The following is a 26,039-nucleotide window of genomic DNA, read 5'->3' as shown; positions in this document are numbered from 1 at the left end:
GTGGGGGAACTTGCACAATCGGTGGCTGACTAAATACTTTTTTGCCCCACTGTAGGCTGCAGTAATCTTACATTTCACATAGCAATTTCAGCCTTAAGTTGAAATGTTATGTAATATCTTTGGATAAAAGCCAGATAAACTTAAATATAATGTGAGAACAGCTTATAAAATGATGAGCACTGAACTCTGTGAGCTTTGTATGATCCTACTTTGTTTACTTCTGTTTGCAGATCCTCTCTTTTCTGCTTAAACAAAATCATTGATTCATTGTGGTGATTTCTGTATATGCTTTTCAGGATTTGGTGTTCACGGCCTCCAGGCCCGGCGTGGTGGGGCACACAGATGTGAAGGTCCACTGCAGAAAATTGGGCACCTTTACAATCCAATCCTGCCAGCCCACGCTGCCACCTAAGTTCCTGCTAGCCGCCACACCCAGGGTATGTGTATAAGAGCAACAAACAGACTGAGGAGGACACACTTGCAAGTCCTGCCTGTCTGTATGTGATGACAGTCGGGGTTGTGTGCTGGCGCGCTTAAAACAGCTAAGCATTTGGGTGGTCGTGGAAATGGAAGAGGGAAGCGCTGTGAACAATGCTTTTGTGGCTTTTTAACAATGAGAAGCTCTTATCTGTGAAATGTTTGTATGACTGTGTGTGGTTGGGGTACAGGAGGTCAACACTGTGACTCCCAGCTGCACTTAAAACAAACGGAGTCTCCAAAAAAGGGCTTCTTGCTCAGGTTATTCAGTAGTTGTTCAGCTTCCTCTTGCCCCCTCACCTCCTCCTCCCCCTACACACACAAACATACGCAGATGCAGAAGTTGCTGATTCAGTGAAACCAGGACTGCATGCATCGACATCTCTCCATCTACAGCTTGAATCTCTCTGGAGCAAAGTTATCAGTTTGTTAAAGAAAAAAAGAAGTCTTAAAAACCGAGCCTATGTCAGCGTACAGTATTTGTGCTTTGCCATCGTAAAATGTTGTTTCTATCCATCATGCAATGCTGTCTTTTGTTTCCAAGGTGACAGCAGTACCCATGGAGCGCTATTGTAACGACCGCAGTGCTGAATACGAGTGGCAGGTGACACGCAGCGGAGGAGGCACGATCTTTAAACAGTGTTTCCTGTACGGCTCTCCTGAACTGGCATCAGAATGGCGTGTGAGGGCTAATGCCTTTCACCCACAATGCCCTGGGGGTGTGATGGCCCTCTATCCCCGCCATGGATGGTCCTTTATACGGATACCTGGTAAGTCGTGTGTGTGTGTGTGTGTGTGTGTGTGTGTGTGTGTGTGAGAGGGGCCATTTCTCCTTTACTTTGGAGTGTTACTACTGAACATTCAAATTAGTCCCCCTGGTCTCATGCACAGCTTTTCACACTAGGCTATCAAGTCCCATAAGTAAATGTCCCACAATTTGCAGTCTAACAAATAGATGTATTAGATGTAGCATGTAACAGCAATGACTGTTCAAGGGGCAGCTAATCTGAAGAAAGTTTGCTTATGTGGAGAGAGATACAGAGCTTGTTTAGGGCAATAAATGAGGTAAGTTTAGCTCCACACAGAGGTGACCAATAACAGTAAATAGTGGATATCCTCTTTTATAGAATAGTGAGAAATAGAGGCCCGTGGGAGAATCCATAGATCTTAGTCCTGGGTCAGGAGGGCAGGGCAAGCAACATCACCCTCCACTATCTCTACCTGTAGGTCACACAGTGACTTCCCAGGGAACTGCTGAGATAAAGGGCTTCTGCAGAGGTTCACAACACATACCAGCAATTTCCATTGAATTATGAGATTCAATGGAAAGATTGTGTTTTGTTTTGGGGGGGGGGTTGTCCAAGTGAATTTATGGCTTAGCAGACCTTTATCAGAAAAGATTGGCTTGTTGAGCAAAGGGTTAGCTGCAGCACACTAAAAGGTGATTCACCACCAGGCTTCAGATGACTGATGGATGTCTAAGGTGAGAGAGGCCGCTACCTTCTTACAGAAAGCACATCCGTTCTCAGTGACCTAATGAAGGGGTCTCTGATAAACTCTGTTATGGATTATGATGACTGTTTTGTCAAATTGTCCCAGCGCAGCAGACACTGGATACCTTGTTTGATAAGCCTGCAGTGCGCTCATTTAACAACCTTTAGTACTTTCTGAGGTGCACTGTAAAACAACAGCTTCTCTAAAAATCACAATAGGTCCTTTAGATCCTGTCAGATAAATAATAATAAAGCTTAGTCCTTTTTTTTAAGCTCCTGTGTATACATGTGCTTGTGAGAGCGTTTCTGTGTAAAAGTGAGAAACACAACAAGTATTTGTGTGTCTGTGTGAGAACAGCCTGAAAGCTCTTGTGAAGTTATACGGAGGCAGACAAAGCGAGGAAGTTTAGCTACTGGTCATTGTTCAAGTGCTCAGTTAGGTAACACTAATAGATGGTCTGCCTGTGTGCGAGTGAGTGTGTGTGTGTATATGTGTGTTGTTTATGTACAGTCGAGCCCATTCAGGGACGTGTGCGGTGCTCACACGGGGACCGAGGTGTCTCTCAGCCCTCCGCACACACTCTCCCACGCTCAGGGGGACAAGCTTTTACCTCTGTCTCTCCTTCACTAACAGACAGGACGGTGCGCTGGGCTGAAATCAGTATCTGGCCACGGGCTCTCAGTCCGTCTGGTCTCCCACTTCTTTCTCAGCCTCAGTAGGAAGGAAGTGACCCAACACTCAGGCACCCGTCCTCCGCTGAACACATTGTTGCCACATCAAGGCTCAGATATGTACAGTAGCTCAGCTGAAGTTTCCCACCCTCCGTCTCCTCCGCACTCCCAGCCCCACACCTTTAGAACAAATGGCAGAGCTGAATAACTGTTTGTTTTGAGCGCCATGGCGTGAGTACAGCTGCCCACTGATATCGATGGAGGAATCTAATCAGACGACTTATTAGGAATCAGGCCATAGAGGAGGAAAAAACAATGGGCTGTAACATTTTGGACCGTACATTTATTTTTTGTTTGTTTGTTTATTTGTTTTGATGTCATTGTAATTGTATTATTTCCTTGAAAGAAAAAAGAGAGAGAATTAATTACATGTAAAAAATGTTAACACCGATGATGACACGATGCTTCTGTATGTCTCTGAAAGAAAGCAACATGTATTATCGGCTCAAAAATGAAGCCCAAGCAGCCACACTGTCTTCTCCACGGAGACATGGCAGAAAAAGAAGATTGGACTCTAGTTACAGAGAAATTCTGGGCTTGTTTTCTTGCCAAATTAGTTTAGTTTGCTTTGTGAAAATTCTACTCCTCGCAACCACTCAATTAAAAAAAAAAAAAAATTCAAATGGAGACAGATTTGAAGTTTAAAAGAAACTTTAAGTTCCACAGAAATAGCTTTCCTTGCTGTCTGTGTGGCCTCTGTCTCCCTCGCATTAATTAGAAGCAGCCACTCCACAAAATAACGGGCTTCTCACTATAGCACCGACTCTTTAACTCTTTTTCTAGCTTTATTGTGTACTGTTAAACGACTGTTGCTGCCGTGAAGGAATCTCTGAAGGAGATGGTTGGCAGGTTGTGGAGCTGTTTTTTGGTTGTTGTTGGTTTTTTTTTAGCTGCATTAGAGAGCACACAGGAGTCTGTGTGCGCGTACTTCCATATCCATCAGTAAAGTTCTGGCCCTGCCGTTCACATTAGGCTGTGGGAAATGCAGTTCTGCCTTCCTGTCCCTTCAAAGAAACTCTGCTCTCCACCAAAATGGCAGGAAGCTTCCCCGGCCCTCTGATAGACAGGCACAAAACAACACAGACTGCCAGCCTCACCACATCACCGTCTGACTCTGCCCCTTTTAATCTGCATTAAGCTGGCACCGGTGTCCGTCTGTGGAATTCAGCTTTTTTCTTTTTTTTTGCTAGCAATGAAAAACAAAACATACAGCCAAGTGTGTAAAGGGATTGTGATTTCCTAGTCCAATTTATGGCTATAAATGTGTCCACAAGAAAGAGCAAATCAAAAGAAAAAAAATCCAGTGTAGACTGAAGGGGGAGACATTAGCCACATTATTTTTCTGTGCTGGGATCTTTAAACATGGAAGCCAAGTAATCTTTGTGCTTTGATCTGTGGTAAGTTCTGAGTCAATGCCAGCCAAGGGTAACTAGCAGTAATCTGTCTTAATGACAGAGTTCAGAGTGGGCCGCTGTGGTGTGGTGCGGTGAGGTTCCCCAGCGAAACTTGGGAGTCTTCATCAGACTGTCTGTCTCTTCCGCTGCTTTAACGACTCCTAGAGAACCAAAAGAAGCGTTCCTCTTGCATGTTTGAGGGGAGGCGGTGGTGTATGTGTGAACATGTTCCATATATGCTCCTCCATCACTCAGACTCAGCCACACTTAGTTGTGCAAGCATATTTTTTTCTTTTAAGGGAATTTATGTTCTTTTTTTTTTTTTTTTTTATGACTCTCTTTCAGGCTCCAGAGCAGAGATGCTGCTTTCTGGATGCAGGCAGACTTTGTTTGGGGGGGTTGTAAATCTTCACTAAATTCTCCTGTTTTCTGTCGGGCTTCTCACTTCCTAGCTTTCAAATCCTCCCACTGGCATCTGGCTCTTAGCTGTACTGATGCTGTCGCTGTAAGAAAATTAAGTTTCACTCTGATTTTTGTCAATATATGCAGAAGCAGCAAAGTAGTGTCAGGCTAATATTTCCATCATCAGCGCTGCTGAACAAGTGTTGCTCATTGACTTATTGATTGCCCAGTGTAATGTATCATTGTACAGTGAGGGGCTGGTGCTTGGTTCGATCGTTGATTCGACCTGTTCTGTGGCCTCCCATCTGTCTCTCTTTCTCACATAACCATTCATCCATCTTCCTTCACTAACTCCTTTTCTGCAAAATTGCTGTTCTTCATCACATCTGGCTCACTTCCCTCCGTGTTCAGGGCAGCTCCCCACTTGGCTTTGGCAGACAACAGCAGCAGAAGGGAAGGAAACAGAGGACAGCATAGAAGATTGTAGCGGCGTATTAATGAAATTAGCGCCATAGTTGGTTTGGGAGTATCAGGCGCCAGGCACCAGGGCTGGGCCGGGGTTAATTAGCTGGCAGCAGGCCTCTAATTGGGTCAGGACCATGTCAGACCCCTGGCTCTGGCCCTGCAGGGATTGGATTACAACGTCGGGGGACAGACAGCAGGGGGAGGGAAGGGGCGAGCGAGAGAGGGTGTGTATCGTGGAGTGGGAGGGTGAGTGTAGAAGTGGAGGAGGGAAGGATGGAGAGGCTGCTGGAGGGTGCTACAGTGGATGTAGTAGAATGGGGGTGTGAGGAGGGACAAGGGAGTGCAGCTTAATCTGCCAGCAGGCGGTAAGCATGAAGGAGATGGGGAGGGCCTGGCTGGGTGAATACCTCTGTTAGACTGGATTGGATTGAAGCGGGTGGTGGTGGCGAGGAGGGGGGTGCTGTGAAAGGGGGCAGGGCAGGTGGTGAAGCTTGATATGTGTATCCATAGCAACGGCAGAGTGGTGTGACACCACATGGGATTTGCTCGTGTTGTGGGGTGTGGTCTTATCGCAGTCCTCATCCCTGTCAGGCCATGATTTTAAAGTTGTTTTGTGCCCCCCCCCCTTTTTTTTTTTTTTTTTGCTTTCAGTTTTACTCCACAATTTGATCTACACACCACAACATATTTGGACATGATCTCTTTGTTTGCAATCAGCTACATAATATTGCTGTTGCTATGTCAATGAATTTTAGTGACTCTTTCGAGCCAACACACTGTTTGTTTTTTTTAGCTGTATCGACCTTTTCATTTAAATTCCTCCAAACCGTCCATAATTCATGGTACATGCGTAGTTACTATATCCAGTTTGCTCACGCTTAAGGGCAGTGGTCCTGCATTTCATTGCCACCACATGTAGCTTATAATGTAAGCATAAGTGTTACATTGGAATGAGACAGACCACCAAAGTCCTCCCAAATTGTAATTATTCATTTTCTTGGCTTCCCTTTTATAGAGTATAGCAGCAATATGAAACTGGGGTTTTCTCAATGCAGTACTAAATGCTTGAACTCGGCAACCTCTCTATAAGCCACATTGCTGTGGGACGATTTTTTTCTGCCTGTTTTCTTGCTTGCCTTTCTTTCTTTCCTTTTTTATTGTCTTTGTGTTAATAATTTCTCTGTGTATGAATGCAACTCAGAATTCAATATGGTGATGATCAAGTGATGCTGATAAGCAACTACCAAATGCTGTATCATGGTCACCGGTGTCATCAAACACCAGAAGGTTGCTTTCTTAAGGAGCAGAGCAGCTTCCCTATTAATGGTCTCCCTCATAATCCAGTCATAAACAAAAGGATTATTGTGACTGACACGTCTCTGTATACAAGAATAATAGTATCCAACTGTTTAATATGGGATTTTCTCATTGCCTGTTAATGCCATTCAAGACTTAGTTTAAGTACATGCAACATTTAGTCCTCTTTGGCCAGAAAAATCCTCAGATAGGGGCTTTTAACCTGTCTTAAAACATGACACTGGAGTCTGGAGGCTTAAATATAATCTCCTAAACAGAAACAGATCAGTAGCAGGGGTTTAGCAGTGTTGTCTTATATGAGTATTTGTGTCTCTGCCAAGTGGTGGTTTTGCGCCTGGGTGGTTGGCAGCGTGGCCCGCAAGTGTTAGTCAGTGCCCTTGACTGAGCAGCGGCCCTGGTTAGACTGGCACCTGCGGCCGGGAGGCCCTGTCTGATCTCAGCCACAACATCACCGCCACCACCACCAGGCTAATCCAGCTTCGCTGTAGCCGGAGCCACCACAGACCCCCTTTCCTCTCCGTCTGTCCCTCTCTGTCTGGACCATTTTTTTTCTGTTCTGCATGTCTAATCTGCTGCATGCCGGCCTCTCTTGTCTTTTACTTTCTCAGTCCATTCACTTTCTTGACGCCAAGGCCAATTACAGGCCTTTCACGGAAGGGTACATTGTGTATCTCATGGTTTGCGGTGCACTGGGCTCTTTGTACAAACCGAATAGAACCACAGAAATGCACAACTGCCTATTTTAGAGTAAATAAAGTGTCACATCGAATCTGCTTCAGTTGTACTTTAATGCCTTTAGCTATAGGTGTATTATTTAAGCCATTCATTATCCTCCTTAAAGCATTTCCTATGTCATTTCACAATTTTTCAATATTTTGTGAGTTAGCTCAATTCATTGTAGGTGTTTTCTCTTTTGTATTTACAATATAATGAGAAAAGATACTAATGTGGAAGAACGCATGTCATTTACTAAATGTAGACCCCTGTTATACCTTTAATTTTACATAATGACAGGAGATAAAACGCTCATCCTGCTAACCAAATCTTTCTAGCAAGTCTTGCCCTTTGGCAGCCATCTTGGTAATGCCCCCAAGCAGCTATTTGGGTATTTCGAAGCCTCTGTCTGAATAAGGAGAGAGCGTACCTAATATCAGGACATAACAGCTGTATATTTAAAATGTTCAGCTAAACCCATTACACACACCATGCATGTGCAAAGCTTCATAACATTACAGCTTTTTAACAGCTCAGCCAGCAGTGCAGTAACTATCAGCTTCTTTCTACCAGAGCACTGAACAAGTACCATTCTAATTCAGCCTGTATGATAAACTGTGAAAACATGCAGTGCACATACATCTTTTCTTCTATAATGACTAGATGCGCCCTCTACAAAGCTGAAACTGTGGGTGTAGCAAAAGCACGGTTGACTCGCATGCTTTCCAGTTTGACTGTTAGAGAAGTCTCCTATAGATTTTTTTTTCCATGTCTCCTTCTTTAAAATGTCTCTTTATAAGACCTTCCTTTCAGTTGAGCTGGTTCCAGGTGTTGTTGGTGAACTTCTTTGTTTATTGTGATGGCGTAAAGTACTTGCGTGATACTGCGTTAGTAGTGCGTAGGTGCTACGTAGAGCTTTGCAGACCCACATTTACATGTTGCTATCTACGCCATGCATGGAAAAACCAGTAATGTGGGCTACTCTTATTTATGCAAGTGCTGTTGATCGTCTTTAAGCTTGCTCTAGCTGCAAAGGAGACGGTAGTCATGTTATACAATGAAATTCTTAGCAGTGGAGTGAAACTGTTTAAAACAAAACTATTCACTGCAGCCATTGTCTGCGTTTCTCCTACGTGATTCTTTGATATTTTGCACTTCTTCCTCTACGTGGCAAACTCCACTGTGGTCTCGCTCTTTCATGTTCAAGCCAACTTTTTGACCGGTCAACACACAAACCTTTGCATAATCCTCTTTTCTGCAAATGGAAAAAAATACAGGATACTTGACAAAAAAGCTACGCGCCTCAGAAAACATGAACCTTTTTCAGCTTTTCAGCTGTCCAGAAGAAAAATACAACAAGCGAAATTAAAGACATGTATGAATTTAATCCAGAACAAATTTTGCCAGCGTATTCCCAGGAGCTGTAGGTTGTGAGTGTGAGTGAGACCAGGACTGGATGTATTTGACAGGCTGACACCACTCCACAGTGACCTGTAGGTGAGCTCTCCAATACTTCCCCAGAGCATTTCACCTATTCATCTGTTCTATTAGTTCCTCTTTAACACCTCTGCCAGGCCTGACATTTTTTCAGAAGGTTATACTAAAAGGTCACAGGTCAGGGTTCAGTCCAAGTACAAATTAGCATAGAAAGGTCTCCTTAAAAAAAGATCTATGTGAGATTGTGGGTCTGTGGTACATTTTAACACAGGTGTATATTTCAATTTTTTTTGCATGTTTCAAATATGTTCCAGGAGGCTATTCTTTTTGAAGGTATCCCAGTCTGTTTTTTGCTTTTTGGAGAATGTGTTTTGAATTAATGGCCGAAGCAAAGTGAAGAAATAACGCTGGGAAATATTTGTAAGCCCAGGTTTGCAGCGCACAAAAGGGCTTGGGGGACAGGAGTCCACCTCTTATGTAAGACGGTCAAGCCTCACTCTCCCATAGGGACTCTCTTCTAATCCTGACCTGACCCTGTCCCCTGACCCTGGACCTGGCCTTAGGTTCTTCCCACTCAGGGCCACGACCTCTCGGTCAAACACCATCGTGTGCCTGTCACAGGGTCGAATGCAGGCACAGCTTTTTCCTTATTCTACCATTGTGTCAGATGACGTTAATTCCTCATCAGCTGGACATCGAGGAAACCACTTCAGCAGCAGACCCAGGGTCAGAACACCCCCCTCTTTCCCATTGCTCTTGTCGGTAAATCATTTGAAGGCCAGCGAATACCTGATGTGGTATCAACAGAAACGTGACCAACTGCCAGGCCTGTTTGTTCACCTTTTGTGCTTTTGTCTAAAATGGAGTGTAAATCACTTTTTCCTCAGAGTTTCACTTTGTCTCTTATTCATTGTATCCTTAATTCTCTCTGCTCTCAGCAACAGCACAGTCAATCAGGGCACAGGCTTTATTTAAACGGTCACTAAATTAGGGCCAGATCTAGGAGGATCAACCCCCCCCAGCTCTATCTGTTCTGGTGAAAAGGGTTATTCAAGAGTCTTATCTAACTTCTGAATTGATTGGAGTTTGTTTTTTTAACTTTGTAAGTAAGCAGATATTTTATTGAGTCAACTCACTAAATATTTTCAGTGATTAATGTGATTTCATCACACATCTACTTTCTGAGAGTAACATGGAAAAGTTGCTGTGTTGCCACCCAGGTGGTTTGTGTGGTAAAACTTTCTTTCCCTCTTTCAGATAAGGAAAGCCTGATTACAGAAAGTGGAAAGCTCCACACCTTGGATATCCTGTTGAGTCGACTAAAGGCTCAGGGACACAGAGTCCTCATCTACTCTCAGATGACTCGCATGATAGACCTGCTTGAGGTATAAAAGCACACATACACGGCATACATCTATAAATAGAACAGTTTGTTCCTCATTTTCATTACCTTTGCCCCTTTACAGCTCTGCTCGCTCTATTCATATCTATTCTATTTATAAGTTACCCTCACACTATTGCTAAGTGTAGAAAAAGTAACGTCCTGAATTCCATTCAGTAATATGTAACCTGAAGGTGAGTTAAATCTTTTAGATATCCGCATAAATAAATTCCAAGTTCCCAAGTAAGTTGTTTAAGCTCTTCACCCAAGCAGTGTAACCGTTGGGGTGTGGCGCTACAGCACCTCTAAACCACCCGCCTGTCCCTCGTTGGTGCACTCATTAGACTGCTAATTAACAGGTCAGGACTAATTAGAGGGGTCTCATCTGCAGGGGAGGCAGCCAGATGGGAGGGATAACTGGGTGAAATAAGGAAAGCGGGGAAGTGGAGGGGAAGTGGGTGATGGGAGTGGCAGGGTCTTTGGGGTTAGAGGAGAAGGAAATAACATGAAAACCGAGACAAAGGTAGATGGATGAGGAAAAGGTGGGAACAAATAAACGATCACAAAATCCGTTTTTCCCGGTTTGAGCTTGATAAATGAACCTGTATTACTTTTACCCACATGCATGTTTTTCTTTTCAACTTCTTAGTTAGTTATAATCTTATTGGAAGGTCAGAGGCTGTCAGTTTGGAATCCAAGATGAAGATCGAAGTGCATTACTGCTCTCCCTACAGGAATATAATGCTGAAACACAGCCCTGACAGTGATTATGTGTCGACAGCCTCGGTGCACTACTCTGTTGTTGCCTCCATATTTGTTGCAAACATCACTATGGAGCCAAAAGCCTCTCGCATGATGTCATTCTGTCCCTATTCACACAGTGCAGAGCCGGTTCCACAGCCAAATGCTTTGATGGTAGATGGACCTGGCCCAGGTGGCTAAGGACCGTCTTCCTGTGTGTCTGGAAGCAAGAATGCCTCGTGTTAAAGGCCACTGGAAAACGGCAGTGATGAGAAAGCTCAAGATGGCTTTGATAATGCTGGCTAGTCATTCTGTTTTAGTGTTCTTCTCACTGATTGCCCCACCTATAGTCGTTCCCTCTAGCTATGATTTAATGAGACAACATTACAGCGCCCTGTGTATCACAGAAGTCATTGTGTATAAGTGACCTCATAATGCAATGGGAGGTGGGCGTTGGTTGAGGGGGAGGTTGTATATGACAGCATCTCCTCTGCTAATGGGCTCAAGGCAATCACGGATGAAATCATACATTCACCCAATTTGGCTTCAGTGTTTTTTTTTTCTTTTTCCTTTTTTTTCTTTGTTCTTGGTTAAAAAATAAATAAATCTGCAGATGGAGTTCATTATCTGAAAGTGAGTCTCTGACTAAGAGAGAGAGTGCGGGAGAAGTTGATGCTGATCTGTGTCATTATCATCATTGTTATCATCACCAGTCGGCTGCCGGTTCTTCTGGTGACATCACGCGGTCAGTTGATGGATCATTAAGATTCGGGTGGCCCAAAGAAAAATAACACTGTTTGCTTTCTTTGGCAGCAGCTGATAGTGTAGCGGGACCACGGAGTCACTGCCTTCCTATTTAAGCTGAGTTTTTTTAGACATCATTTTACTGCAAAGTCTGCAAAGCTTAAAATGCAGGAATGAGGGGAAATGCCCACAGTCTCTTGGAACTGCTGCCAAAGCAGAATAGAATTTTGTCTGTAAATGAAGTAATGCAATTTGCCTTTCAGGTGTGCCTTGTTCATTATTCAATTCAATTCAGGTTAGTTTTATTTATATAGTGCCAAATCACAACAGCAATCACATCAAGGCACTTGATATTGTAAAGCAGACACCCTATAATAATACAGAGAACCTTTCAACAATCAAACGACCCCCTAAGAGCAAGCACTTGGCGACAGTGGGAAGGAAAAACGTCCTTTTAATAGAAACCAGGCTCGGGGTGGGGCGGCCAGCTGCCATCACTAGTTTGGTGTGAGGGGAAATTGTCTTGGAGTGTTGGAGTGACACACAGTGACCTATTATTCAATGAAAAGCACGGCTTCTGCATAGATTATTTTGTGGAACATATTATGACAGTTTGTTTGTACGTTTCTGCACACTATGATTGCAAATATAGAAACTCTACAGCCTGTGACACAGAAGGAAAAGCCAGAGAGTGGAGTTGTAGTTACCGTGTTTGTTAACACTGTGGTTTTGATGAATGGATAGTTCTGCAGGTTTCATCACCTTGTCCTTGTCTGAACTGGTTTTCTGCTTATACATGCGACTTTTTAGCAGTAGCTAATCAAAGTCCATGTTCTTGCTTGCTGACACTTACTGCAGTCATTTGGCTCCTGTAATATTGTGGAACTATTTTTGAAGCCAAAATGATCTGAACTGTTGTAGTGAACCAGAGATTGCATTTTTCCTGCATTTCATTCTCCTCAATGCAATTTGGTCGCTCACTTCTTACTCTGAGAGTTGAGTATGCTGTACTAGAGGGGGATAGAAAGGTCCAATGAGCTTTCTGCTAAGGTGTGATTTATACTGCTGTGTTGATACCTGTCAAAGATATGATGTAGTTTTCATATAGCCTGCAGAAGCCTGCCACACACACCCTCCCCAGACATTTAATGACACGCGCACACACTGGTTTGTCCACTCAGTGGCAATATGCTTTGCGTCTGTGAAACAAAATGTGGTCATTTATATATTTATTCTCATTTTCTTTGCTATTTCAATCTGTGTATAGACTCTCTCTTCAGTGTTACATTAATTTAATGCTAAATAACTGTGGCTAAACATTTATTAAGTGGAAAAAAAGCCAACACGATCTGCTTTTGCAGTCACCATGAGAAACCGAACACGGAGAAACTCGACAGACTGGCATAGGAGCCAATGCCAGATAGCATTTTTGTAATTGCAGAATGATTCAGCCACACATGCAAAAAGAAATGTGCATAGACTACACCATAGGATGTTTTACAAAGTGTTTTTTCACACATCTGTATTAATGCCTAAAATTGGAAACACTGTTTAATAGTTAAGGTCAGTGAAGTTCTGCTGCTCCTGTGGTCTTGGGCAGGTGTTGTATGTACCATGTCACTGACAGCAGACATAACAGTCTTAAGCCCAGCTCAGTTCTGAAGTGGACTCTGTTTTATTATCGTGCCACAGCATGTTCTTTTCAGTTATTACAGCTGTTGGGTTAGGAACAGTCTGTGACCACGCACACTAATCTAACAGCATTTGCTTGACTGTGGGGACTCATTTTTAACGGGAAGTTGGGAACAGCCTGTGTTCCCAGAGCCACTTTGAAAGAAACAGCAAAATTGCAATTGGAGTGGATACAAAAGTATCGGGCATTCTTAAAACAAATTTGCGTGTTCCCATGCGTCGTGAACTTCAGGGAACATAGGGGTTTGGGGGGTTTTGTTTTGTTTTGTTTTTGTTTTTGGTTTTTTTGGCGATATGTGGTTCATAATGATAGTTGCATGAAAAAAGTAAACATTTTGTCCAGTCAGGCCAACCCGACTTAGTGCTTGATTTATAACATTTGTAAAGGAATACATTAGAAAATGAGTGAAAAACTGCAGAAATATCACACTTTCACCTACGGTTAGCACAAACTGGATCAGAATATTGTAGAAAATTGCCAGCTGTTGGGATTTATATTTCAGTGTGGCATCTTGGAAGAAATCCAAAGCATGCTGCAACTAACCAGGACTCCAAGTGTAAACCACAAAAAGGCTGCAGAGGAATTTGATCTCTCAGGTGTAACTTTTCTAAAACTTTGATTCTGCTGATTTAGATGGAGATTAGAAAGACAGCAGCGTTGTGCTGGCAAGATACCAAAGCCCAATTCAACAAGGTTAGCAGCATTTTGGCGAGCGCTGCCCTAATGGTCCCTAATGTAGTGTTCGGTTAGAGCAGATGGGGCTGTTGGGAACAGAGCCAGACACTCAGAGCGATGAGGGGGCAGGCCCTGCCGGGACTGAGGGCCCCGGGTGTCGTGAAAGGGGATTTGGAGGGGGTCATAGAAAACATAGCTTCAAATCATCGTTATCATTGATAATGGCTGTGTGAGGGAAGTTGTTATGTGTGGCCATTTATTGTGACTGGTTCAGGGGGGACTGACATGTTTCATCGAGGAGGTCGCGAGTTCAGGGCAGCGCTCAAAGGAAGCTCAGCGAGTCACCTCATCACTGCTGTTGCTCTGACTTCAGAGCTCCTCCCATCAAACCCACACACACAGGCGCACACAGCGCAGCTTAGCAGACTTTGGGGGGGATAGAATATCAAGCTCTTGATTTCTCAATGCCTCCCTGGGCTCGGATTGAGGTTTCAACTCCAGCGAATGCACATAAGAAATGTGGGATTTGGGGATTTTGGACACAAAATTGCTGTCAGAAAGAAATTCTTACAGCACAGATGAATATTTCTTGACCCTTGAAATTTAACAAGTAGGGCTGAAGGCTTTATCCACTCCTCAGAGAAAGAATAGAATTTCATATTTGAGAGCTTATTAAATTCAGTGTGTAGTTGCTGCTTGCGATCCCCAGAGCAGAGGCTGAAGAACAGTTTGAGATTTGAGTTTTGGATTTGAAGTTTGGATAATTTTGGTTTGCTGGTTTCGAAATCAGTGGTGAGAGCGATCTATGAATGCCAAATATTGGCTAATCCTAGAGTTAAGTTTTTTTTTTTATTAACTTGATGCAGATCTAGTTATTCTAGTTATAGGTTTTATGAAAATAAAGCAAAAGATGTTGTGAAAATTAGAATCAGTTATTCTATATCTACATATTCCTCCATACTGGAAGTAAGCCAACCTTCTGCTCTGTGAAAGACCAGAATAAATGAGGAGTCATTATTTATTTATTAGTAATTATTTTCTTTACTGTCTTTGTCCCATCTTTCCAGGAGTACATGGTTTATCGCAAGCACACCTACATGCGCCTCGATGGATCCTCCAAGATTTCTGAGCGCAGGGATATGGTGGCTGACTTCCAGAGTCGGTGGGTAAAGATAAAATACGACCTAGAGTGCAAGTGGTTGTGCATGCATGAAATAAGACGTCACCCATACATCGAAATATATATGGGTGTGTTTAGTCCACATTCTCTGGTTTGCATTAGTACATAGCTCTCAGGCGCCAGCATTACTCTTTTTGGAGGACAAAAGAGTTTGAAGTTTATTGGAGTTTATTGAAGTTGCTTTATGTTGCAAGGCTTTCACTACTGGTGCACATTTCACATCCTATACAGGACTTAAGCTTGACATTTTTATTCTTAACTTACATTGCAACTTCATTTAATGGCATGATATGTGGATATTTGTGCTGTAGCTGCAGTTGGGAATGATATCTTCTGATTTTGTCCCCCTCCTCTATTCCCTCCACCCCCACTCCTCTCTCACTGCCCTCCACAGAACGGATATCTTTGTCTTTCTGCTGAGCACACGGGCCGGAGGGCTTGGCATTAACCTGACTGCTGCTGACACTGTGAGCCCCTTATTGATACCATATCATAGTTTAAATAGCACTAACATTTACTAAAGGTCTATATCCAGGGCAGCACACATTCTCTGTCGTGAAACACAGTTTCAGCATAAATAAATACGTTTGGATAATGACTAAGGAGCATGATTGTGTATGTAATCAGTAGGGCTAAACACGCCTCTGAAAATGATAATGTCAGTGTTTATTAACATGTCTCGCTATAAACTCCCTGTAGCCCTGTTCGAGTGAAATTAGCTTTCATGACAATGAGCGTGAAGCGATTGTTAACACAGGACATCTGTCACGTTAAAAGGCAGTTCACTTGGGAAAACACGTCATTGTTATTAGTCTCCGAAATTGCAGAGAAGGGAGTGTCTGTTTCACGCTCAGGCTTTCTTCACAAAAAAAAATTAGACAATATGGTAAACATGGATATCCTAATTTTAGAGAAAAATATTATGACATATATATTTTTTCCTGTGCAGGTTATCTTCTATGACAGTGACTGGAACCCCACAGTGGACCAACAGGCCATGGACAGGGCTCACAGGCTGGGTCAGACCAAACAGGTCACCGTCTATCGCCTCATCTGTCAGGGCACCATCGAGGAGAGGATACTGCAGCGGGCCAAGGAAAAGAGCGAGGTGTGTCAAAAATATCCTCTATTCTTTTTAAACCAACAACAACAAAATAACACAAGTGCATAATGGTCATATTAATAACAGAGGTGATTAATGCTTTAATGGTCTTCTGTAATAAGATCCAAAGGGTAGTGATCTCTGGAGGCAACTTCAAGCCAGACACGCTCAAACCCAAAGAGGTGGTCAGCCTGCTTTTGGACGATGACGAGCTGGAGAAGAAATGTGAGTGTTTTGATTGGGCAGATGTTAGAGTTTCACTGTGAGGGGAAGGAAAATATGAAAACAAACATTGTGTCTCTTTCTGTAGTGCGCCAAAGGCAAGAGGAGAAGAGGCAGCAAGAGGAGAGCAGCAAGGTGAAGGAGCGCAAGAGGAAGAGGGAGAAGTATGCTGAGAAGGTATGGAACTGATTAACTGAGTTGGTGGCTGCCTGGATGTGGAGTGGAATATGTAGAATACTTCGAGTAGAAACACATGTGAAATGTTAGAGAGAAAGTTGGAATGGAAGAAATTGTAAGGTAGGAAGATAATGAGACAAGAGTCCTGGAAGAAACTTTTACAGAAAGTTTTGTGTTCAGCTCAAGAGTGAAAACTGTAGTCTGTCTGTTAGACGATAGACTCTCTTCTGTCTAACATAATATAACATTGACCTGATAGTGAAGCTGCAGGAAGGGTCGAGGGGACATTGAAATCATTATGACTTATTCCTTTGAGATATTATACAGTACATAGCTGGTGAATCGTACAGAAATCAGGTCACTAGTTTGAGATAGTCAGTGACTAAAGTAGGGTCAGATGCAAGGTCAGAGGTTCATCTAAAATCATTAAATATCTTCCTCTGGGGATCATATCCATACTGGATTTCATGGCAATCTGGTCAGTGGCTGCTGAGTTTTGTCTTGCTCTGAACTCAAGAGCTGAACAGAAAATGTATATGCCATGCAACTGACTGTCAGCGCATTCAGTTCAACTCAATTCAGGTTTATTTATATAGCACCAAATCACAACAACAGTCATCTCACGGTACTTTACAATGTACGATAAAGACCTTTCTGTTAATAAGAGAAAACCTAACCCCTGTATGTAAGTGGCGACAGTGGGAAGGTAAACCGCCTTTTAACAGGAAGAAACCAGGAAGGAAAACCAAGCTGAGGAAAGGGCAGCCATCTGCTGTGACAGGTCTGGGATAAGGGGAGGGATAGGACAAGACAAAAGACCCACTGTGGAAGAGAGTCAGAGATTAATAATTAATAATAAGAAATAATAATAAGAGTACAATAGCCTATGTTTTATCTGAATTTAGAGATCATCAGTTTAAGTAGTTATTTTGTATCATCTGGCTTCATTGATAGATATAGCTGGGTATCATCTGCATAGCAAAGCCTTCTAACAATAAGTGGCTTAAACCACTGGTTTAATATATACTAGTTAGGTTCATTCTGTTTTAGAGGAAAAAAATAATTTCACACCCCTACTTCAGCAGAATTGATTTCATCAATACCCTCTCCTGTTCTCGTTTCTGTTTTTAACTTTCAGAAGAAGAACGAGGAGCTGGAGAACAAGAGGAAAAAGGAAGTGAACCTGGTCATTTCCCACGCCCCCTCAGCAGACAACTCTAACTTGTCGGCAGATGGAGACGACTCGTTCATCAGCGTCGAGATGGACTCGGCCATGCCCAGTCCTTTCAGCGAGGTGAGGGATCCAGAGGAAAAACAGGAGAGATGGATGGTGTGTGCATGTGTGCGATAAAGAGAGAGAAATGCTTTTGTGAAAGTGTAGGTTATAGATGAGGCGGGAAAGGGATGAGATTTATGTTAAATGTGATGACTTGTGGCTGCTCCATTAGGCTTCTTTGGCCTGCATCCACAAACTCACCATCTTACTTTGCATGCTGTGCTATTAATCCTCCTCCCCTTTTCTTTTCTTATCTTTTGTTTCTTTTGGGTTATTAATTCTTCCCCTATATTCTCTTCTCCGGCTTTCCTCTTCTTTCGATCCACTCTTCTGTCCGTCTTACCTTTTCCCAACCATTTGTCACTTTTATACCCTGCACATTGAATCTTTCCTTTCCTTTCCTTTCCTTTCCTTTCCTTTCCTTTCTTCTCTGTTCCTCGGACTGTTCCTCTTGTTGCCCTTTACTGTACTTACCCGGTTCCTCGTTCCCTTGTGGTGCTGACCCGCAGCCTGTATGTATGTCTGTTTGTACTCCTATGCATGGACAGATCTCCTTAAGTAGCGAGCTCCAGCCCGGCTCATTACCTCCTGATGCCGACGCGGATGAGAGCAGCAGCGACATGCTCGTCATCGTGGATGATCCGCTTTCTTCCGCGCCTCAGTCTCGTGCCACCAACTCACCCGCCTCTGTGTCTGGATCAGTCTCTGACAATATGAATGGTGAGAAAACAATTTCAGTCTAGCCATCGTTCATGGAGCGAGTAGAGCAGTATACTTTATGTTTTTCTGCACTTTGCATAGACTTGCTCTGCAGTTGGTGTCCCTGGAAAATTTGCTGTAGATCAAGACCAGATTTGACTTGTTACTGATACTCCCCACCTCTGAATTTAGGACATATCCGTTTGTATAGTGAGTGATATCAGCAGCTAAAGTTCAAAGTTTCCAAATAAATATGTAGCATATATGTAGCATTAAAGACAGTCACTTAAGCCCAAAGTATGTAAATGGTGCTAAAAGTTGTGTTCTTCCTATATAAAGGCTTTAGAGGTCTCTCTTGCTCTCTGGTTGTTTAGCCAATGCATTTTTGGCAGTGTTAAACAGCCAGCCCACCCAGCCACGTATCTCATACACTATCAGAAACCTAATGGTTTGTCCTAACTAAAAATAATCTAAGTACATATAATCTCTTCCAAGTGTGGAGTTGCCAAATAAAACCTAATCTGTCCTTTCCATGAGACTATTATCTTGTTCTACTGTTGCTAGAATAGCAAATTAGTGTGACTTACATGAAAGTCATCGCTGCACGTAGAAGGCTGGCTTGTTATGTTCTCTCTGCTATCTCGCCTTGTGTTTGAATAGGCTGGGGTCCATTGAGACAAGTGGCTTTTTACCTCATAAGCTGTATGCAGCTCGTTTCTTGCTTGTTTTACATTTATAACAGTTTTATTTTGGCTCGGCCGCACTCAGAAATCAAGATACATGGTGAATGTTTTTTCCTTTTATCTTCACTTTGGAATTTTTGCGGCAAGATAATCTCTCCTAAATCCATACTTCTTCGTTAAAACCTGTTGGGAATTTTTGCTGCCATGCTAAGAGGTGCTTGCCAGCAAGATTATTGATGCGCAGTGATAACCAGAGCCAGCAAGCTGGGAGAAAGTTGGTTCCTTCAGAGATGTAGATGATGTTTAAATGAAAGGTTTGGAAGATGAGATGGAAAGCAAAGAATCAAGAATCAACTGGTGAACTTGAAAATGGGAAAGGAAAGAAGAGTGAAATTTAGACCTGAAGGTCGGGGGAAGCGTGGGGAATTTTATGAAAGGTTTTCATGTGTGCTTTGGTGTTAGTGATAGAGTAGGGCCTTTTTCCCCACATATGGAGGTTGTAATCCAGAGTATTTGGAGTGAAACGTGTAGAGAAATGCAGACCAGTGGTGGGATGTGGGGAGTCAGAGAGGGAGAAGACAAGGTACTGGAGGATTAGGTACATCACCACTCTGGCTCTGATTGTGCAAACAGTATGGAAAATGAGAAGAGTGTTCCTTTTTTTGCTTGAGCCAGCACTTACAGTAATGATGAGCCGTGATTAATGTGCAATTGCGCTTAAATCTTGCAGAGAAATGACCACAGTAGACTCTGAAAGACTGGGTCAAGGCCAAACCAAACTGAGTGTCTCTGACAGTGATGTTGATTCCCGCCTGACTGTAAAATACTGAAGAGTTTTCTTTTACTATTTTTTCCTTTTATTGCCTGTGGTGTTCAGGTGTTTCAGCCTCGGACACAATCAGTCCAGGCAGAGGCAGGTCCGGGCGGAGTCGTGGGCGGCCTAAAGGCTCTGGAGGCGGTGCCAAGACTGGAGGGAAAGGACGCGGGCGTAAGTCAACTGCAGGTAGTGCAGCAGCAATGGCAGGAGCGATGGCAGGCGCGGCAGCTGCTTCGGCAGCAGCTTATGCTGCTTATGGCTACAGTGTTTCGAAAGGTATGTAAGTATTGTACGGATCTTTATGCACAGGCACTGGCTGTCCAGAAATCAAAAAGAATATGTGTGCTTTGTTTACCTGTCAATGCATTTCTTGGACAAATGTTCCTAAGGACTGTTGATGTCACAACAAACATGCTTGTTCTGTTTCTCATGTTCATACATCCATATTTTCAAATGAGCACTCTTAACTCAAGAGTAACTCAGTTTTTTAAAAAGTATTGTTTTAAAATCTGTCCTTTTCCCTGCAAGCTAAACGTCTACTACCCATGCACAAGATTACAGCTTGTCATCTCTTTTCAAGCCACAATGAATGCACTGAATGAATACCTTACTGGTTCCTGTTATGGATACATTAAGCCAAGAGAAAGTAACAAAGGAGAAGATTGTTAGAGTCCATAATCATTCCACATTCCAATCAGTGCCACACAGTTGACACTGTTATGAACTTCTCCCAGAGATGTCTAATCGAGACTTTTTTTTGTTTTGGTTTTTTGAGGCCGATGTATTTTGTTGTGGTATCACTGCAAAAAAACAAACACAAGCCAGTTATGTCCTACTGAACTGGCTGTTTGAACATGATAAATAACCTCATCCATTCCTATCCCTAATTTCAGCGGGCCTCTCTGCATCCAGCCCTCTGCAGACCTCCCTGGGCCGGTCTGGTACCAGTCCTGCCTTTAGCCTCAGCAGAAGCTCCTCCCCCCAGACCAAAGGAGGCACCTCCACGCCGAGCCCCCACAAACAGCTGGCCCACAGCCACCACCACAGCAGCCACGGAGCAGTCAGGAAAGGAAAGGGTCCTGGCGGTCCTGGGGCTCGATGATACATGTGTACGCGTATTTGTATTAATATGCCCTGACAGATAACTGACCTGCTCTTCACTGTGATTCCCAGAGATACCCCCCGCCCCCTCCCCGCCCACCTAAACTAATAAACAAGAGTATTTATAGTAACTGAGGCTCACTACCTGGAGGACCACGCTCTCCCTTCTGGCTCAGCAACTAAATAGAAGCTAGAGTAACCACAACAATTTAAAGGTACAGCCTCAACCAGCCTCTGCATTAGTTCATTTATATTCATTTAGTTTTATTTATTTTTTTTGTTTGTCCAGAGCAGTGGACAAAAACACTGCCTTGAGCATTTTAATTTTAATTTTGACAGAAGTATTTCTAAGTGCTTTTTTTGAGAAGACAAGCTGTATTCTACTATTGACGACAGGAAACCCAAAGGCGTGTAGCTCAAAGGGCTTTTCAGATCCTTGGATTTGCCCAGGTAGCGAGAAAAAGGAGTTCCTGTCAAATGCACTGAGCCACGTCTTCCCTTATTTTTTATTTTTTATTGTTATTTTATTTCGATTTTTGTTCTGTGTTACTGATTCTCCTACATGCACATTTGGTTATTTAATTGTTCTGTAGATATGTTCAGCGCAAAGCTGGTGGACAAGTCTGCATTTTACAGAGCTTAATGTGAACCCACCATACCAAACAGCTTTTGTACTAAAGCTCCTATTTTTGTAATGAAAGATGTACTGAAACCAACAGGCAGGCAGTTAAAACTGTATCCATAAAATGTGTTCATGTATAGGTGGAAATGGAAAATTTCTGATTATTTTTTGTGTCCAATGGGGAAAATAATGTAAAAACAAAAAAAGAAAGAAAAGGTCTACTAAAATAAGGGGTACTGATTGATAGAGCAATGCTGCTAATGTTAAACGTATGAATCGATTCACATTTATTTTGGTTGTTTTAAGTTATTTAAGTTAAAAACAGGCGATTCACAAAAATTGCGGAAAAATCTTCACCTGTAAACTGTAAATTGCGAATTCTAGAGCCATTTTTTTTTCTTACTTTTTCCAAAATTGTTTTCTGTGATGACAAATCTGTGGTTCTCTTTGATGTCATTCATGTTTCAGAAAGAAAAAACAGGAAAAAAAAAAAGGTGTGCACCAGTGTCCTGAGTTGAGCACTACATCTGTTCTAATGGGTTTGTTTTTGTGTTTATAGCGTGAATAAAATGCAATGTTCTATATCGATTGTACATAATGATGAATGAAAGCGACATTTCCTCTGGCTTTTTCTCTCATTTGCCTGACTATTTTTATAAGTCACATGTACATATGAAGAAATGCATCTGTCATTTTACTAACAGGAGTCAACTGAAAATAAAAGATGGCGAAATCTGAGCCGTTTGATTCTGCTGCTTGTTTGTTTGTTGGTTTTTACATTAGCACTGTCCTGGGTTTGAACCCATTGCTTCACGAGGGTTAACTCACTGTATGGTATCCTGGAAAAATATAAATAGACTGTAAGGTAAAAAATGATAACTATCAATATTAATTGATATTAATTAATTATCACAGTTATATTAAAGTGGTCACCAAGTGAAACTTTATAAAAAGTACACACTCTTATGTAAAAAGCCCTTTTTTTTTTTTCTCCATTTTTTTTTTTTTTTGCTTGCTTACTTGCTTCAAACCCACCAGCCAGCTGTGGCTTTTCTGTTTGGAGTTTGCATGTTCTCTCCAGGTACCCTGGCTTCCTCCAGCAATCCAAAGACATCCATGTTACATTAATTGGCGATTCTAAATAGATTTTAACTATGAATGTGACCGTGAAAGGATGCCTTTCTCTGTGTTAGCCATGTGACCCGTCCAGAGTGTACCCTGCCTCTCAATCTGTGAGGCTGTTGTGGACTTCAGGTCTGCAACAGTGGAGGGAATCTGCACTGGCAAAGAAAAGAAATGGAATAAAGGACCAAGAATGTAATAATTCTGCTTGTAGAAGTATTAGGTTTAAAAAGTACAGCTGAAATGGGGGCTTAATGAGATTTGGAAGGCCACAAATTTCATAAAAGCTTCATATTACTTAATATCTTCCACAAATGGGTGGTCACATATTAGTAGACTACTGCCAGGTGGAAACATCACTTTGCCAGCTGAGAAACATGCCTTGCCATCTCTCAGAAAACTAAAACATCTGTGTGCAGCACAACAGTGATAGAACACTGACATCTTCATGTCAGTTTCTCAGTAGTTGCACGCTTTATTTCCCTGGTGGCTATAGATACAAACAATATTCATTTCAGCCCTTTATTTAAATATAACATCTGAAGCTCAGAAACAGCAGTTTCTGTTATCACACAAATGTCTTCTCACCTGTGGCTTTTTCTTAAAACCATTTTGTTTGGCACCCCTCTTGTTATGTCTCTGCTTGTTTACCCTTGTAAGGTTCTCTGTATTCTTCCTTCAGCCAGAAAGTGATTTTACAGCATCTCCTGACAATCCCACAATCATAGATTCATAAACTCACCAAAACACCTGGAAACTGGGACTTCAGAGACCGGAAACCAAAATTCACATGTTTTTGATTTTAAAAAAAAGATAAAGGTACGATTAACAACTCTACGGAGAAAAACTAAACCTTATACCTGTAATCTCATTAGTAAGACATCCTTATACAGCCAAGTGTCACATTCAACCCTAATTTAATGGGTGGTCCTTACAGCAATCTTAAAATTACATTTAATCTATTCTACTGTAGTCGTTCCAAGAAATTAGATCTCTGTTGCTCAGAATAATAGGCAGACCTCGCCATGGGCAGTTTTTGTTGGAGTAACTATTAAAGAAGTCGACTGTAAAAAGATTGCCAAATGTAGGGTTTTTTTTGTGCTACAGGGAGCTTTGAGCTTCGTTGCACTGGGAGGGAAACGTATATCTCAGAGATAAGATATTCAAAACCTCTGGCACTTAAAATAGAAACTATCTGTAAGGTCTGTTTATGAAAAATCATTTGGAAGAACTTAACCTTGATGTAAGGAAATGACAGAAAAACAACCCATTTGAGAGGCGATCAAACTGACAAAGATGCACCTGAGACCCATGTCGCCGTTTTCATGTCACCCTGCTGAGATTTCATCTCAGTGAACGCATCTGCAGTGTGTTCTTCCTGGTGCACTCTTGACACGACCACGGGGCAGACTTGTAAACACAGGACTTCCAGGTCTGGGCTTGTTCCCGGTCAGCAGTTATATAAGCCTTTTCACCTAGATAGACTCTTGGACTTGAATCACATCCAGGGTACAAGCTGCTCCGGCCAATGTTTGGGTGTGTCTGACGTATGTTTGTATATGTGCACTCAGGAGACCTGTTCAAAAAGCTTTACTGACTTCTTAGAACATTGCTGTTGAGTTACAGTCTGCAAACCAGATGTGAACCAGCACGTCTGTTTTTTGTTTTTATTCCAAGAGCATGTCAGAAAAGCTGCTTCTTGGCAAGAGAAGACCCTCATGGTCTGTGTTCTTATGACATGCACACAAACACCTTGAAAGCCTCCCTCACCACAGGTTATTAGCTGGTGTGAAAAAGTTCTGTCAGCTGGTTCAATTGCAATCTTCACATTGAGTGCTTAGTGTTTTTAAACAGGAGGGGAAAAGAAAAAAAACAAAATACTCCTTGGGAAAATGCAGTACAGAAACATTTTCTCCTTTAGTGCACTTTATTTTAGGATTTCTGGTTAAATCAGTTCTCTAGAATACATCTCTTTGCTGTGCACTCATTAAACTGCCACTTTTGATACATCCAGATTTTCCTGACCAAGAACAGAGCCTTTTTCTTTTAAATGAGCCACAGCTCATTTAAACAAACAGTTTCTGTTGCAGCAATAACACAAAAACAGTCATTTTCCACTTTTTTAAATTGGTATTTATTTTACTTGACACTCAGTTGTCACAAGCAACTTTTCAGAGTCAGATTTATTCTTTGACACATCAACGCACTCAACCACGAGCGACAGCAGTACCTTCTGAATTGGACGGAAGTTGCACCGTACAAATCAAAACAGTTAGTGAAGAACAGTGTTTACAGTGAACATTGTAGGGATTGTATTAAGCTACCCTTCTTTTTTCCCCCACTTTTTCAAGTACAATGGATGGTGATGAGGATGTGAAGCTACAGAATGTAAAACACAGGTAGAACATGGCAGATCAAAGCCTCATGTGTAGTGTATTCTTTCCATTACATGCTAGTGAAACAAAGGGTACGAGCTACTGTGCTGCTAACAGGTAAGACACCATGGTCAATGCTGTGGCCTCGATGGAGAACAGGTGATTGTCCTCCACGTGTGGGCAACTGCTCCTCATGAACTCCGCAAGCCGGAGCAGGTACTCCAAGTTGTGGCCCGTCTTCCCTCTGGACATTGCGATCTGGGCACCGATCTCCTCCGAGGTGGCCGGGCCCAGGTAGAGAGGGTTGTCGGAGGTGGCAATGTAAACCAGCGCCTGAACCGGAGGCTGGTCCTTCCCCTCAGGGAAGAAATCCACCATTTTGGTCATGTAGCCTCCGCAGACCGTCTCTCGCACATTGAGGTACTTCAGGGACTCCTCCAGCTGTGAGCCTGCCACCTCAAACGCCACACCCCAAGTAGTCTCCTGTGGAGGAAGATGAAAACATATTAAGTCATCATTCAATTAACTGATGTAGACTGGAAACTCCACTGCACTTTCTACTGTAAACCAATAGGAAGCAGAAAGTTCCACTTACGTCATCATCTTCGATCAGCGTCACCACTCTTCCGGGCTGCAGAGAAGAAGAAAAAAATAAATGAATCACGTCACGGACAACGCCTGATGCAGTGTGAGCCCAGCTGTTCAACATATCATGCCACCCTAAGCAATCTAATGATGTTCCCGTTAACAAGTAAACATATGCCCCATCTTACCAACTCATCGTTCCCACGATGGAAGTTGTCTCCGTGCCAGAAGCGTCTCTTGTAGCCTTGAATGTAACCGACCTTGCTCCTCTGATATTTGAAGTCAGGCTTCCACACCAGCGACCCGTACCCGAAAATCCACAGGCTGGTCTTCCCGGCGATGATATCTTGAGGCTTCATTGTTTTTGGATCGTTAGTTTTGACGACGTTCAAATGAATGAATGGATCTTTTTT

General features: G+C 42.6%; 2 protein-coding genes across 3 annotated transcripts in view; one reads left to right on the top strand and one right to left on the bottom strand.

Annotated features, from left to right (window-relative positions):
• Positions 1–21,137, top strand: part of ino80 (INO80 complex ATPase subunit) — a 39,503-nt gene extending 18,366 nt beyond the window's left edge. For both annotated transcript variants that reach the window (XM_005725002.1, XM_005725001.1), the window contains exons 26-37: positions 297–437; positions 1,022–1,247; positions 9,689–9,816; positions 14,733–14,827; positions 15,240–15,312; positions 15,795–15,953; positions 16,070–16,172; positions 16,258–16,346; positions 17,485–17,640; positions 18,171–18,342; positions 19,882–20,097; positions 20,715–21,137. In XM_005725002.1, coding sequence (XP_005725059.1) covers positions 297–437; positions 1,022–1,247; positions 9,689–9,816; positions 14,733–14,827; positions 15,240–15,312; positions 15,795–15,953; positions 16,070–16,172; positions 16,258–16,346; positions 17,485–17,640; positions 18,171–18,342; positions 19,882–20,097; positions 20,715–20,923 — 1,767 coding nt within the window. In that variant the 3' untranslated portion in view covers positions 20,924–21,137. The remainder of the gene's footprint in view (positions 1–296; positions 438–1,021; positions 1,248–9,688; positions 9,817–14,732; positions 14,828–15,239; positions 15,313–15,794; positions 15,954–16,069; positions 16,173–16,257; positions 16,347–17,484; positions 17,641–18,170; positions 18,343–19,881; positions 20,098–20,714) is intronic.
• A 3,867-nt stretch (positions 21,138–25,004) lies between these two features.
• Positions 25,005–26,033, bottom strand: chac1 (ChaC, cation transport regulator homolog 1 (E. coli)). Its single transcript, XM_005725000.1, has 3 exons — positions 25,815–26,033; positions 25,637–25,672; positions 25,005–25,524 (listed from the first exon to the last, which is right to left on the bottom strand). Exons 1-3 carry the CDS (start codon positions 25,983–25,985, stop codon positions 25,141–25,143), a joined length of 591 nt encoding a protein of 196 aa, XP_005725057.1. The 5' UTR covers positions 25,986–26,033; the 3' UTR covers positions 25,005–25,140.
• Positions 26,034–26,039: the final 6 nt, after the last annotated feature.

The sequence above is a fragment of the Pundamilia nyererei genome, unplaced genomic scaffold (genome assembly GCF_000239375.1).
Source record: "Pundamilia nyererei isolate P.nyererei 1_Seehausen unplaced genomic scaffold, PunNye1.0 scaffold00013, whole genome shotgun sequence".
NCBI lineage: Eukaryota > Metazoa > Chordata > Actinopteri > Cichliformes > Cichlidae > Pundamilia > Pundamilia nyererei.
This window is presented reverse-complemented; position numbering and strand designations above follow the sequence as displayed.